The sequence below is a fragment of the Triticum urartu genome, chromosome 1 (genome assembly GCF_003073215.2).
Source record: "Triticum urartu cultivar G1812 chromosome 1, Tu2.1, whole genome shotgun sequence".
NCBI lineage: Eukaryota > Viridiplantae > Streptophyta > Magnoliopsida > Poales > Poaceae > Triticum > Triticum urartu.
The window spans coordinates 316392073-316404115 of record NC_053022.1 but is presented as its reverse complement, the minus strand read 5'-3'; the positions used below and the strand labels follow the sequence as shown (position 1 = coordinate 316404115).

The 12043-nt window shown below is 45.0% G+C and overlaps 2 protein-coding genes across 2 annotated transcripts; both read right to left on the bottom strand.

The window, feature by feature from the left end:
- Positions 1–1383: 1383 nt before the first annotated feature.
- Positions 1384–5949, bottom strand: LOC125509563. Its single transcript, XM_048674553.1, has 2 exons — positions 5435–5949; positions 1384–1891 (listed from the first exon to the last, which is right to left on the bottom strand). Exons 1-2 carry the CDS (start codon positions 5858–5860, stop codon positions 1559–1561), a joined length of 759 nt encoding a protein of 252 aa, XP_048530510.1. The 5' UTR covers positions 5861–5949; the 3' UTR covers positions 1384–1558.
- A 345-nt stretch (positions 5950–6294) lies between these two features.
- On the bottom strand, positions 6295–10491 carry LOC125509555 (SH3 domain-containing protein 2-like). The gene is made up of 10 exons (XM_048674547.1): positions 10273–10491; positions 10031–10144; positions 9866–9935; positions 9646–9797; positions 8498–8599; positions 7555–7755; positions 7396–7458; positions 7128–7283; positions 6945–7019; positions 6295–6743 (listed from the first exon to the last, which is right to left on the bottom strand). Exons 1-10 carry the CDS (start codon positions 10330–10332, stop codon positions 6627–6629), a joined length of 1110 nt encoding a protein of 369 aa, XP_048530504.1. The 5' UTR covers positions 10333–10491; the 3' UTR covers positions 6295–6626.
- Positions 10492–12043: the final 1552 nt, after the last annotated feature.

Below are 12043 nucleotides of genomic sequence, written 5' to 3'. Positions count from 1 at the left end.
AGTTAGGTAAGTTTGACTAAGTTAGCCATCTGTTTGGTTTGCAACCACGGTTGTAGAAAGATCCTTTTCATGCAATCTAGGCCTCGCGTGTCATTGGCTCGGAAATGTGCGGCAAAATTGACTCAAGTGTGGCGCCAATTTTGATCACCTAACCATAGGCATGTATGACAAAAAAACTTGGGGGCATTTAGAGGTGCCTATCAAAAAGATACATCGAAGGCTTCAGGATCAGGGTTTCATTGGCCAAAGAAGACCCATGTTTGGTTTGCAGAGATTTTTTCAATGCAATCTAGACCTCACGTCATTGGCATGTCCTACCTGAAGCCTTAAAAATGAACAATAATAAAGATCAGTACACACTTGACCATGTCACTGATCGCTCTATATATGTCAGAAAACCTTCCTTGGTACGATATACGCACAAACACTACAAATTGTGTCGAACTTTCTAAGAACGATGTGAGCCACAATTCAATTATATAGAACAAAGTCCTGGAACTTTTATGCGTGGGCTGACCGTTCAGCTCCAAGCATCCCAGTACAACAAAAAAGGAGTCAAATATAGCAGAAGTAGCTCTCACCAACAACCATGAATTGGACGATTGGTGCAATGGCATGTCTGACATCAACGTGAGGCGTAGAAGATTCAGAGATGCCGATAACGGTGCCCCAAAGGTGTTGGGAGTTTCAAAGGACTATGTGCAACACATTGGCTCTAATTTCCTTCTGCGGTAGGCTCAGTCAGTCAAGAAGAAATGGGCAAATGGGCAACCAGTCTAGTGTGAAATCATGAAAGAACTCAGGAAATTAAGTGGCTCACTTTCTAGCAAGAAAATTCAGTATGCCTCAGTCTGAACTGTGAAACTAGGAAATTAGCACTGCCCAGTAGTCGTTTATCTCGTTCCAAATGCGCGTTATCTTTTTTTTTTTTTGGAAACAGACAAGTGCAGATGATCTGAAGTTGTAAACCAAATGGCAAGGACTCAAGCAAGATTGCCACGGTAACATGAAACAAACAACATTGCTACAGAACTTGCAGACGCCCGGACCTGATAGAGCAAAGTGCTAACAGACATAGAAGCAGGATTTTAGAGAGAAATGACCTGACAGTGAGAGTGAAGTGGTAACAGACATAAAGGCAGAAAAAACTGAGAGAAATGCTACTGCATAATAAAGAGATGCGCGGGGGGAGGGGGGGGGGGGGGGACCACAAAACTTGCTGGAATAGGTGAGATACGCACATCATGTGGTTGCCTCGGATTTCAAATTCTCAAGCACTCCCCCCATTCCTAAATATATGACGCTTTGGTAGTTCAAATTGAACTACCAAAACGTCATATATTTGGGAACAGAGGGAGTAGATTGTACGAACTTCCAACGGAATAAAAGGGAATCACGACAATTTGAAGTGGTGTTAGCCTTCTTTGTGGTTGATGAGACTTGGAACCATGGTTTACTAGCACAAAGTAAACACTAATGTCCATTATCCAACTAGTTGGTCTAAAATTTACATGATTCCTCCATACAATAAGAAAACAATCTATTATTTTCGATGCTGCTACCCTCGGCTGTATGACGACCCCTTGGATGCTACCGGTCTTCTCTTCTGTTGAGTCCTAAATGTTGACCCAGATTTTACGAATCTCCTGCCTGCGCTGTTATTCCTAGGACGTTCTTCAAATGCATTTTCAGATTTTCCAAACCTTGGATTGTTTCTTGCATACTCTTCCCTGTTTCTAGCAACTTCTTCCCTCTTTTTCATCTTGCTGGAGCTAGGCCTATATAGAATAACCGAGCGGCCGATTTGGTCAACAGCGATGGATCCGGTTGACTCCTCAAGTTGTCGTATCACATCAGGTAGTTCTCCAGGGCAATTCCCATGAATTTTTAGCTGTTGTTGAATGGAACCATGGTGAACAACATAATAACCGAGGAATGAGACTGAAGAAAAGGGACACTAAAACACAAAAAGGGATTAAGATGCACCAAACCATACAGTTCCATTGATGCTGTTCCACACGCACACGAAATGGATAGAAGGAACATTTTTGTGCAAGCTATCCCAAGTATTAGACTTGGATACAAGGACACAGCTACCCAATTCCAGCATATGCATGACTCCCAACTTGGCTAGGTTAGAATACAGACTCTAGAGATATCCAAAGTAAGCTAATTACTTTGAGGACAAACATGCAGATTGATTTATCAATCATATTGAATCCTAAAGGTTAGACTGCTTATTATAACACAAAGTTCCTGAAAGATAGGCTTGCGTTAAATTTGTCCTGTAAGGATGATTAGATGTTTTGATAAATAAGAAAGGAATTGTGTTGTCCTATATATGACTGGTAGGATTGATAATAGACTGAATCCTCTGCATGCAAAAAAAATCAGTATTCAGTCAAACAGAATATAGGTTGGTTATTCACAAATTCACCCAGTCCAACCAACTAAAATAACAAAGTTAATAGTTAATGATAGTTGGCCACACCATTTCAACCTGCAATCTATTATTCATCTCGATGACCTAAGACTGGCAATAATCCTATATTTGGACTGGTCTACCTAGTTACCAAGAGTTGCCACCAGGGCATGCATGCTGGGCACAATCTTGAAGACCATAATCAAACCATTTTCTGTTATAACGATGTTTCTTCTTTCCCACAAACTTGCCTTGGACTAGCTCTCTTCTTCTAGACTACCAGCATCTACCTTCTAACCTATCATTTTAAAATGCTACAAATACCTATCTGGTTGCGGAGCTAAAATCATTTCCAAAGGAGGAAGGCTGGTTCTACTTTCATCAGCACTTGACTCTCTTGCTATTTACTATATGTTGATTTTCTCTCTCCGGGAGAAAGTGATCGAGGCTATTGACGCTATTAGACGTACCTTTTTCTGGGCTGCTGATGACACATGCACTGGTGCTAAATGTTTAATTGCCTGGAAAAATGTTTGCAAACCTAAAACAAATTGGTGGTTTATGCATCAAAAATCTTCATATCCAAAATAATTGCCTTATGAATTTTTCCTACAAAATCCTTTCCAATGAGGTTCTTCCTTGGATCACTTGGTACCACTCCCAACACCCAAACTCCATGACCGTCCCCCGGGCACATTCTTCCTTCAACAACAACAACAAAGCCTTTAGTCCCAAACAAGTTGGGATATGCTAGAGGTGAAACCCATAAAGATCTCGCGACCAACTCATGACTCTGGCACATGGATAGCAAGCTTCCACGCACCCCTGTCCATAACTAGTTCTTTGGTGATACTCCAATCCTTCAGGTCTCTCTTAACAGACTCCTCCCATGTCAAATTCGGTCTACCCCAACCTCTCTTGACATTCTCTGCACGCTTTAGCCGTCCGCTATGCACTGGAGCTTCTGGAGGCCTACGCTGAATATGCCCAAACAATCTCAAAGGATGTTGGACAAGCTTCTCTTCAATTGGCGCAACCCCAACTCTATCTCGTATATCATCATTCCGGACTCGATCCTTCCTCGTGTGGCCACACATCCATCTCAACATACGCATCTCCGCCACACCTAACTGTTGAACATGTCGCCTTTTAGTCGGCCAAAACTCAGCGCCATACAACATTGCAGGTCAAACCGCTGTCCTGTAGAACTTGCCTTTTAGCTTTTGTGGCACTCTCTTATCACAAAGAATGCCAGAAGCTTGGTGCCACTTCATCCATCCAGCTTTGGTTCGATGGGGCACAATCTTCCTTCCTCAATAAAATTATAAACACACAATTCCCCTCCAAAACATCTCCTGCCTTTTTCTTAAGGTCACCGCAAGCCCACCTGAACATTTTGTCATTTTCATTAGCTGATCATGAGGCGAAACATCAGCAATACAAGGGTTCGCAAGCCCATGCCAGAGGAAGGCAGGGGGGTTGACCGTACAGGCAGAAAAACTACAGAAAAGCAGCGAAGTTTTGAACCCAGGATTCAAGGATCGATTTGCAGATGGGACGCGAGCATCCCAGCGCCACAACTTGACATCCGCAGCGATGTTGCGAGCAACCACAGCAGGGGGCATGCGCTGGTCACAAAATACCTTGGCATTCTGGCTATTCCAGAACATCTCCTTTGGCATCACAAACAGCGGCTCCACTACATTCTTTTGGCATGACACCTGGCTACTGCACCAACCAATCGACGAAGCCTTCCCGAACCTATACACCCACTCCTTACTTACGCACTGACGTTTTGGTCTCCGTGATCTTGAAACTCGGATTACAATCTAAACTGCGGAATCACCTTACCTTTGTGGTGTCAAACAAGCTAGAAGTTTTGTTGCTTCCGATGCAGGATTTCAAGTTCAACGAAGAGCCAGATCAACACTATCTCAACCACAGCCATGGCTTCTCCTCCAATAATGCATAAGACCTAACCTTGCATGAGGACAGCGAAGTTGACTACGCCGATCTCATTTAGAGCGGCAGGGCTCCTAATAAGGTGAAAATCTTCGGATGGCTCCTATTCTGCGGCTGTCTAAACACCAAGGAAAACATGTTCCGCAAAAAAAATCTCCCCCAAACAACTGCTGCTTGCAGTGCGGCCACTACTCCAAAGACTCCACTCACCTCTTCATCGACCGTCCGAAATCCATGCAGATTTGGGAACAACTGGGAATCGCTCCAGGACCTTCAAACCAGGACCTCTGGAATGCCAGGCCACCCAGATGGCTGCATCTGGCCAGAGGTGCTCCTCTCCATTCTATGGAAGATTTGGGACTAAAGGAGTACATAGGAACATAGATGGTTCTAGCTGACTTTATTTTATGGACTCATTAGTTCTAGGCTTCTAGCTGATATGAACCTGGACATGTAGCTGCTGTCGCAGGTGTGCTATCTACAAGGACTGCATTGATCTCCTTGGTGATTTTGGGAAAGTCATCTTTGAGCATTGTCCGTGAGGAGCCAATGCAGTGGCTCATGAGCTAGCTAGGTTTGCGTCGACTCATCCGCCAGATGTGTGACTGGAGAATCCCCCTAGTTTTACTGTGCCTTTCCTCATGGATCATGTAACTATGGTTTATGATTAATAAAGCTGCCATGATGGCGTTCCCTCAAAAAACATGCAGGTCATCAAAGAGAGGTGGTGCGAGAACTATCCAATAGAGAGGAGTTGGTTTTAAGGATCGCTGCTGCTCTTCATACATTTCCTTGTGAAATTCAACATGAACATAAAGCGAAGGCAGTTCTGGGCACACATTCAATCCGAAAACAAGGTTATGAACTGGACTAAGGACATTGGTTGATATGCACCTGATAGCGAACGAACCCCTATTTATTATGAGTCTATGACATTAATCCCCATTTCCCGGCGAATACATTAGTAGTAGCATGCTAGTTGTTTGACATATACTGAAATCGCAATTTCCTAGCAGGCAACACTAATCGTAAAGGAGAGAGGGGAGGCACCTTGAGGAGCTCGTTGGACTCGAGGTTATCCGTGAAGGCGGTGACGAGGTTGGGCGTGACGCCGCCCTTCCCCACCTGCTGCGACTTGAGCTTCTTGCCGAGGCCGTGCGCGTACGAGGCGAGCTCCTTCCGTTCCTTCACGTCGAGCTTCGGCCGCGGCAGCCGCGGGAGCACGAAGGAAGGGGGCGCCTCCTCCTGCTGCTCCTCCGTCGCTTCGAACTCCTCTTCGTCCGCCGCGGCCACCGCCTCGGACACGGCCGCTACGGCGAGGCCGTGGCCGCTGGTGAGGAGGGAGCAGAGAGGGCGGTGGGGGGCGGAGAGGCGGAGGCGAGCGGACGGGACGGGACGGGAAGGGAGGGACCGGAGGTGGGAGGAGAGGCGGGCGAGAGGGAGGCGGAGGAGGGCGACAGCCGCCACGCTCGTCATGGTGTTCGACGGAATGCCGAGGAGGCGACGAACTCGGGAGGGGATAAGCAGGGGGACTGCAAGGCCGCAACTGCAGAGGCAGAGAGCGAGAGGGAGGAGATAAGCAATTAATCAGAACTCCTGGCCCGGGCCCCACCTGCCATAGTCTGATAGAAGTTCGGTGCCGTTCAAACGAGAACACTACACTCATTTCCCGCTGTTTGTTGTCAACAGGCTAACAGTTCTAGGTTGCCATACAAACACTACGATCTGAGATACACAGCGAATTTCTAGAGAATTTCATACGGAACTGTTAGATTCCCGTTGGATTCAGTTATTTATCTATAAAAAAGCGGGGTGAAAGCCTATTTCGATAATTCCCATTGGATTTGGAAAAGAATCTCCAGATCGATAATGGTCTGGGTTTTCTGATTGTTTATAAAAAGCCTTTGGTGCTTTGAAACATTGATGGATTCCTCCTTGACATATATATATACTTTGGGTTCCCGCAAAAAAAATCTGGAAAAAATGGTCAAGCCAGTGTCATATTTGAGGGGAGGATGAAGATGAACAACAGTGCACACAGCTAGCCATGAGGCACCAACAAGGCATCCAACAGGCACACGTCTTGACAAAAAGAACATATATAGCTCCCCGCAAAAAAAAAGAACATATATATAACAAAAGGAATTTCCACGAGCTCTTCACCGATCAACGTCTTTGGAGACGAAACAACATCATAATGCACATTGTACAACGCCAGGGACATGTATGGCTCAATGAACTTCTAGAAGACCTGGGCGACTTTGCTCGCCAGTACACGGTCCCGTTTTTCGATGAACTCGGAAGGGAACCAGCCAGCTTTCCCCCTGCACTCACCTTCAGCCCACCCATTGTTTGACACCTGATTAAGGAGGGTATCAGCACAAGCTTAGAATAGTTGAATTTGACTGCAACAAGGACGAGGCACTAAGAAAATTCAGCAAGTGGCAAGCATTCGAGCTGCTGGCAGCAGAGTTGCTGCCACCAGCGAAGGGCCTGGTAGCAGAGTGTTGCACATGGGATTAATATTAGAAACATGTTAACGGTTTAGAGAAGGAAGCACCTTCCGAACAACTACGTAGTCGCCAGTTGACAGATTGAGCTCAGTTTCACTCTCAGCTCGGTATGACTGGATCGCCTGACAAAAAAATGGGCATGTATAGCAATTAAAAAGAAAATCCCAACAGATAAAACAAATTAGTATTCGTAGGCTAGTTGCATTATGATGAAAGTAATAATTGGTTACCTCAGCCAGGAAGTGCTCCACTGTCTCCACCAATTCTGCAACTGTTGGAGTCCTCATGAATATGCCGTTAACTTCTTCATATGCGGGTGGCGGCGGCATAGAATTCTCAATGACAGGAGGAGGTGCTCCTTCAATTCTTTGTCGCTCAGATACCATCTGCAAATAAATAGTTCTGAATCATGATAACAAAACAAATATCTTTCTTGACGATGTACAAGTTTGTTTGTTATGTAGGTGTGATTAGAACGCCTATACAAAGAATCAGTACCTCTCTTTCAAGTTGATCTAGAATCTGAAGGACCCTTTGGTGGTAACTTCTCTCAGATTCAACCTTCAGTCAAGCCATCAAGTGTCATTTGAAGCAATAGTAGAGCTTACGGTAAACGGGGAAATGATCAAGTTTCAACCAAACAAAGATTAAATATACCATCGCGATAAGTCGTTGTAATGTCAGCCTTTGTTGTTGGGCTTCAACAGCAGTCATTGCTGCAACAGCTTCTTTGCCTAGAGTCCCCATATTTGATTTTAACTCTTGCAGCTTCGACTCAGCAGCCTCTAACCTTGAAATCATATCACCATTTCCAGATGTCTCTCTTAATTTCATTTGGCGCTTTGAAACTTCAATGGCCTGCACAACCCATGGATACCTCGCTAAGTCTCTTGTAGCAACAAGAAAAAGAATGTGGTATAACATGATAGAGTGATGTTCAAATGAATAGTGGGAAGAAACTAATAGGAAGCGTAGATGGCCAAGAAACAGCTCAAAAGTCCATTTATGGGGAAGTGGTGTACTGATGTGTATTTTCATTTACACGGCAACTTCGCATGGCAAATCAAATAAATAAAAATTATGTGCGAGAACAATTGCAACTCCCTACACAAACGCTCAATTAAGTCAAGCATCTCACCTATTTCGTCTGCTCCTTATGTACCCAAGAAATGCAAGTGAACTGAAAGTAAACTGGTCTACTTTTAGATATCAGATTTTAGCACAAAATAAACAGAACATGAGATGCTGATCTGTTTAAATGGCTGAATGACTTCTATTGTTGCTTTACATGAAACATAAAAACAGTGACTTGCATGGGGCAGTGCTCCACATTGTTTTCCTCGTAAAACAACTGTGGACTTAGTGAAATAGATATGCCATTTTTTCAGCAAAGAAAATTTCAAATCATCTGACATTATGTTGAGATATTACTGGTTTACAAGGTACATCTTCTGAGTAATAGCATAATTTCTCTATGTCATGTTATTGTATATATATTTCAAATTGTCAACAGTAACTTGGAAATGAATGTTTCTAAAGCCATTGGAGACAAGAGATAAATGTAAGCATATCGGAATATGATATTTCATAGTGAAGTAACCTGTGCTTCAGCTTCTTGACGCATTCTGTCATATCTTTGGGCAAGGTGACGAGCATCTTCCAAAGGAGCTCCCATCACCATGGCTCTCAGTGGCTCTGCCACCTGAAAATATTGATCATTAGTCACAAATATGCAGGTTGGGTAATATAAACAAACAAGGTTGGAAGGATGTTATGAGTAGTAAAATGCATAGCAGAATAAGGTAGTTATTTCTTATTAGCCTGCGCATGGTAATGGATAATTAAGTCTTAATAACAGTTTTTACGGATGTGAGATTTTCCATGAACAAAAAGAAAAGCATCAAGACATAATATCACCAACATAGAACACAGGTCAAAAAGAAAACTATAGTCCCACTCTATTTTCCCACTTTTCTATCTTCTATTTAGCATTTTCCTATTTTAGAAGGAAAAATAAGATGTTGGGAGGAAGGTTCTGAAACTAACAGCTCCGCTCGAGGTCTATATTCGGTGGGAAGCTCAGTTTCATAAACAACAGAAAAGCTAGGGGGACACCATTTAGGAATTAGGACAGACCCAGTGCTATAAGCTCCCACACCAGGTGGGGTCTGGAGAACGATTATATATCGGCCAGTTAATCAGCATCTCAGTCAGTTAATCGCTACTCGGTGAGTCGCCGAATAGCCAATTGACTGATTTATCGGCCAATTAACTGGAAAAATCGCCCATTTATCCCTACTCGGCACCCGAACAATATGGTACCAGTTACCGATATCCTGAACATTGAGCCTTACACTTGCACAGTGCAATGAAGAGAGGCAGCGTCGAACCCAGGACCTCTAGGCACAAGTGGGGAGTATTTCACCACTGCGCCAGCCACCAGGCCACTGACAAATTACACTAGCATATATTTCTTAATTACTACCCTATCAGTACAGTACGTAACGGAAAAAAAGTGAAGATGACAGTGTTTTTGTTCCCACACAACTTAAATATAACCACTGAAATGATGACAAGTGGTGACGAAAATCAGATCATCAGCCGGCTGGCAATTGCCACTAGTCGTGTCTACTGAAATAAAAATAGAACCAATATGTAACGCATAGTAACGAACTTTACATTGCAGGTACATAATTCCCCTATGTTTTTATAGGTTATTACTGGGCTGAAACCAAAAAGGGACAGTACCTGGGTGCCAAACGCTTTCAGCAGGTTTGCCCGTTCCTTCTCCATCAGGGATCGCGCCTTCGCAAAACTCAACGCTGCCCTCGACAATGTACTCCCACTGGTACAGGTATTCTCAACACCATACTTCTTGCCATCCTCACATAACTTATTGCCTGTGAAACCATAACTCGGATTACGCGCCAAATTCAGAATCGACCATGCACTGCAGCAAGAACATTACCTAGTTCGACTTGCTTCGAGCCTGTGACGATGTAGCCCTCGACCCCACGAACTATATCCCTTTGGAAGTGCTGCAATGTAAGTGAAAAAATGACCAAACCGTAAGCAAAAAATAGGAGGGGCGAAGCATTACGAACCGGGAGGAAACAGTTGTTGTTGGTCTTACCTTGGCGGCGCGCGTGGAGATGTAGAGCTTCTCGAGCTTCGTGTGCTGCTGCGCCTCGCCCTCGTCCGCGAACACGCTGTCTGCGTACCCGCCCCCGAACTGCTTCAGCACGGCCTGCGACAGACACGGGAGCGGCCGTTCAGGACCTAGCGGCAGAAGACGAGATCTCGAGGGGGTCCTCGTGCGACATCCGAAGGGGCAAACTGACACGAATCCTGAGCGGGCGGTGCCGCGGTGCTCACCTGCTGCTGCCGGGCGACCTGCTCTCGGAGCTTGGATGCCTGCTTCCGGATGGCCTCCATTGGCCTCCGCCGCCGCTGCTGGCCCCCTGTACGACGAGGAGGTCGTCACCGAGGTCGGGAGAGGCGTTTGGTGTGGAGGAATGGAGACGGAGGGGGATCCGGTCCGGTCGGTGGAATGGGAGGAGAGATCTGAATCGGAGGAAGGTTTTTTTTTTTAGTCCAAACATACTTGCTTTATTCAACTAAAATGTTCATAGGGATACAACGGCCTCTTTGGTTTGGAGGAATTTCATAGGAATTCTAGAGGATAGGATTCTTATAGGATTTTTTCCTTTAGAGCCCTTTGGTTCATAGGAATGGATTCCTATTCCTACATAGGATTGCTTCCTATCCTCCACATTTCATAGGAAAATAAAAATGAGCCTAGACTCAATGGAAAAATTCCTTTGGTGTCGATCAAATGACATCTCGTTTTCTATTCCTACTTATAGGATTTGAGATACATGACATCTCATTTCCTACAAAATTCATATTCCTACGATAATCCTATCCTATGAACCAAAAAAGGCCTTAAGAGCCACACATGGCGTCCTAAACCGAGTCCAAAAACATGTTTGGCGAGGCTATGAGCCTCTTGATAAGTCTCACGACCCTCAAAGATGAAGGTACATTGTTTCCCTCAAAAAAAAAGATGAAGGTACATTGCTGAAATTGTGCCGAAGTAGGCGTAATTTCCTTCACGCTGCTAGCATACATCCCTCCACAGCCCTGGCCAATGTCTCGAACCACTCCCTGGCAATCAGAAGCTATGACAATATGCGTTAATGCAAGATCTTGAGTCAGCGCAAGCGCCTCTCTGCAAGCAAGAGCTTCAAGAGTTGCCGGGTCTGTACCTCCATGGCACCTGATGGGCGACGAACCCATGAAGATGCCTTCTGAATTCCTGCAGATGGCACTATACGCTCCTTCATTACCCGATCTGGCAACAGCCCCATCAACTCTGATCTTGGCCAGCCCACTCGGCGGTGCAATCCACTTGCGTTTTTGTCAGGGAGCCATAGGAGTATACACCGGTGGTGGTTTCTTCAGTTTGCACTCTTCGAGTCCATGCAAATACTTCATAATGAAACCATGGGTTGCTTGTGGGCTCTGAAAGATACTTTCATGGAGCGCTTTTCGCCGGGAATGCCATATGGCCCATAAACTGATCAGAACCTGATTAAATTCTTGGGATGGAAGAACTTCCATTAGTTCAAAAACCCACCGTTTAGCATCTGGTTGTCTGATATTGTTGATTGCTTCCACAAGGTCAGGGATTTGGAGAGCCCATACACATCTTGTTAGCTCAGTGGTTATGCCTTTAAGCTAGGTGTAGGATCGATTTCTCACTGAACGAACCGTCGATGTCGACTAGGTTATGGACGCACGGATAAGGCTGATAATCCAGGTGTAAGGACATATTTATCCCTAAGTGTTTTGGTGATTGATGACAATGCATTTGCGGACTAATCGTGTGCCATGAGTATTCCAGACACTTCTTTGCTAGGCACAAGACGATTGGGTGCCCCTCGAAGACTGACGAAGACGGCGTCTTTTCTACGTTTCTTTTTGGTGGATTTGAGTCGTAGGAAAGCCGTACTATTAAGAGGGGGTCCGCGTTGGAAAGGTTTGGGTGGAATCATCACGTACACGTCTCCTTTTATCCCCTCCTTCTTCCTTGGAGCTTCCTCCGTTTTCCTGCCTCCTGTGACTGGCTGCTGTTGTGGTTGCG

Excerpts from the sequence above, each read along its gene's own strand:
- LOC125509563 (XM_048674553.1), bottom strand. The coding sequence starts at position 5,860 with ATGACGAGCGTGGCGGCTGTCGCCCTCCTCCGCCTCCCTCTCGCCCGC. Across the intron at positions 1,892-5,434 it reads AGTCCAACGAGCTCCTCAAG|CTAAAAATTCATGGGAATTG; the intron begins GTGCCTCCCCTC and ends ATTCAACAACAG.
- LOC125509555 (XM_048674547.1), bottom strand. The coding sequence starts at position 10,332 with ATGGAGGCCATCCGGAAGCAGGCATCCAAGCTCCGAGAGCAGGTCGCC. Across the intron at positions 9,936-10,030 it reads TCTCCACGCGCGCCGCCAAG|CACTTCCAAAGGGATATAGT; the intron begins GTAAGACCAACA and ends CTTACATTGCAG. Across the intron at positions 7,756-8,497 it reads GTCAAGAAGCTGAAGCACAG|GCCATTGAAGTTTCAAAGCG; the intron begins GTTACTTCACTA and ends TGGGTTGTGCAG.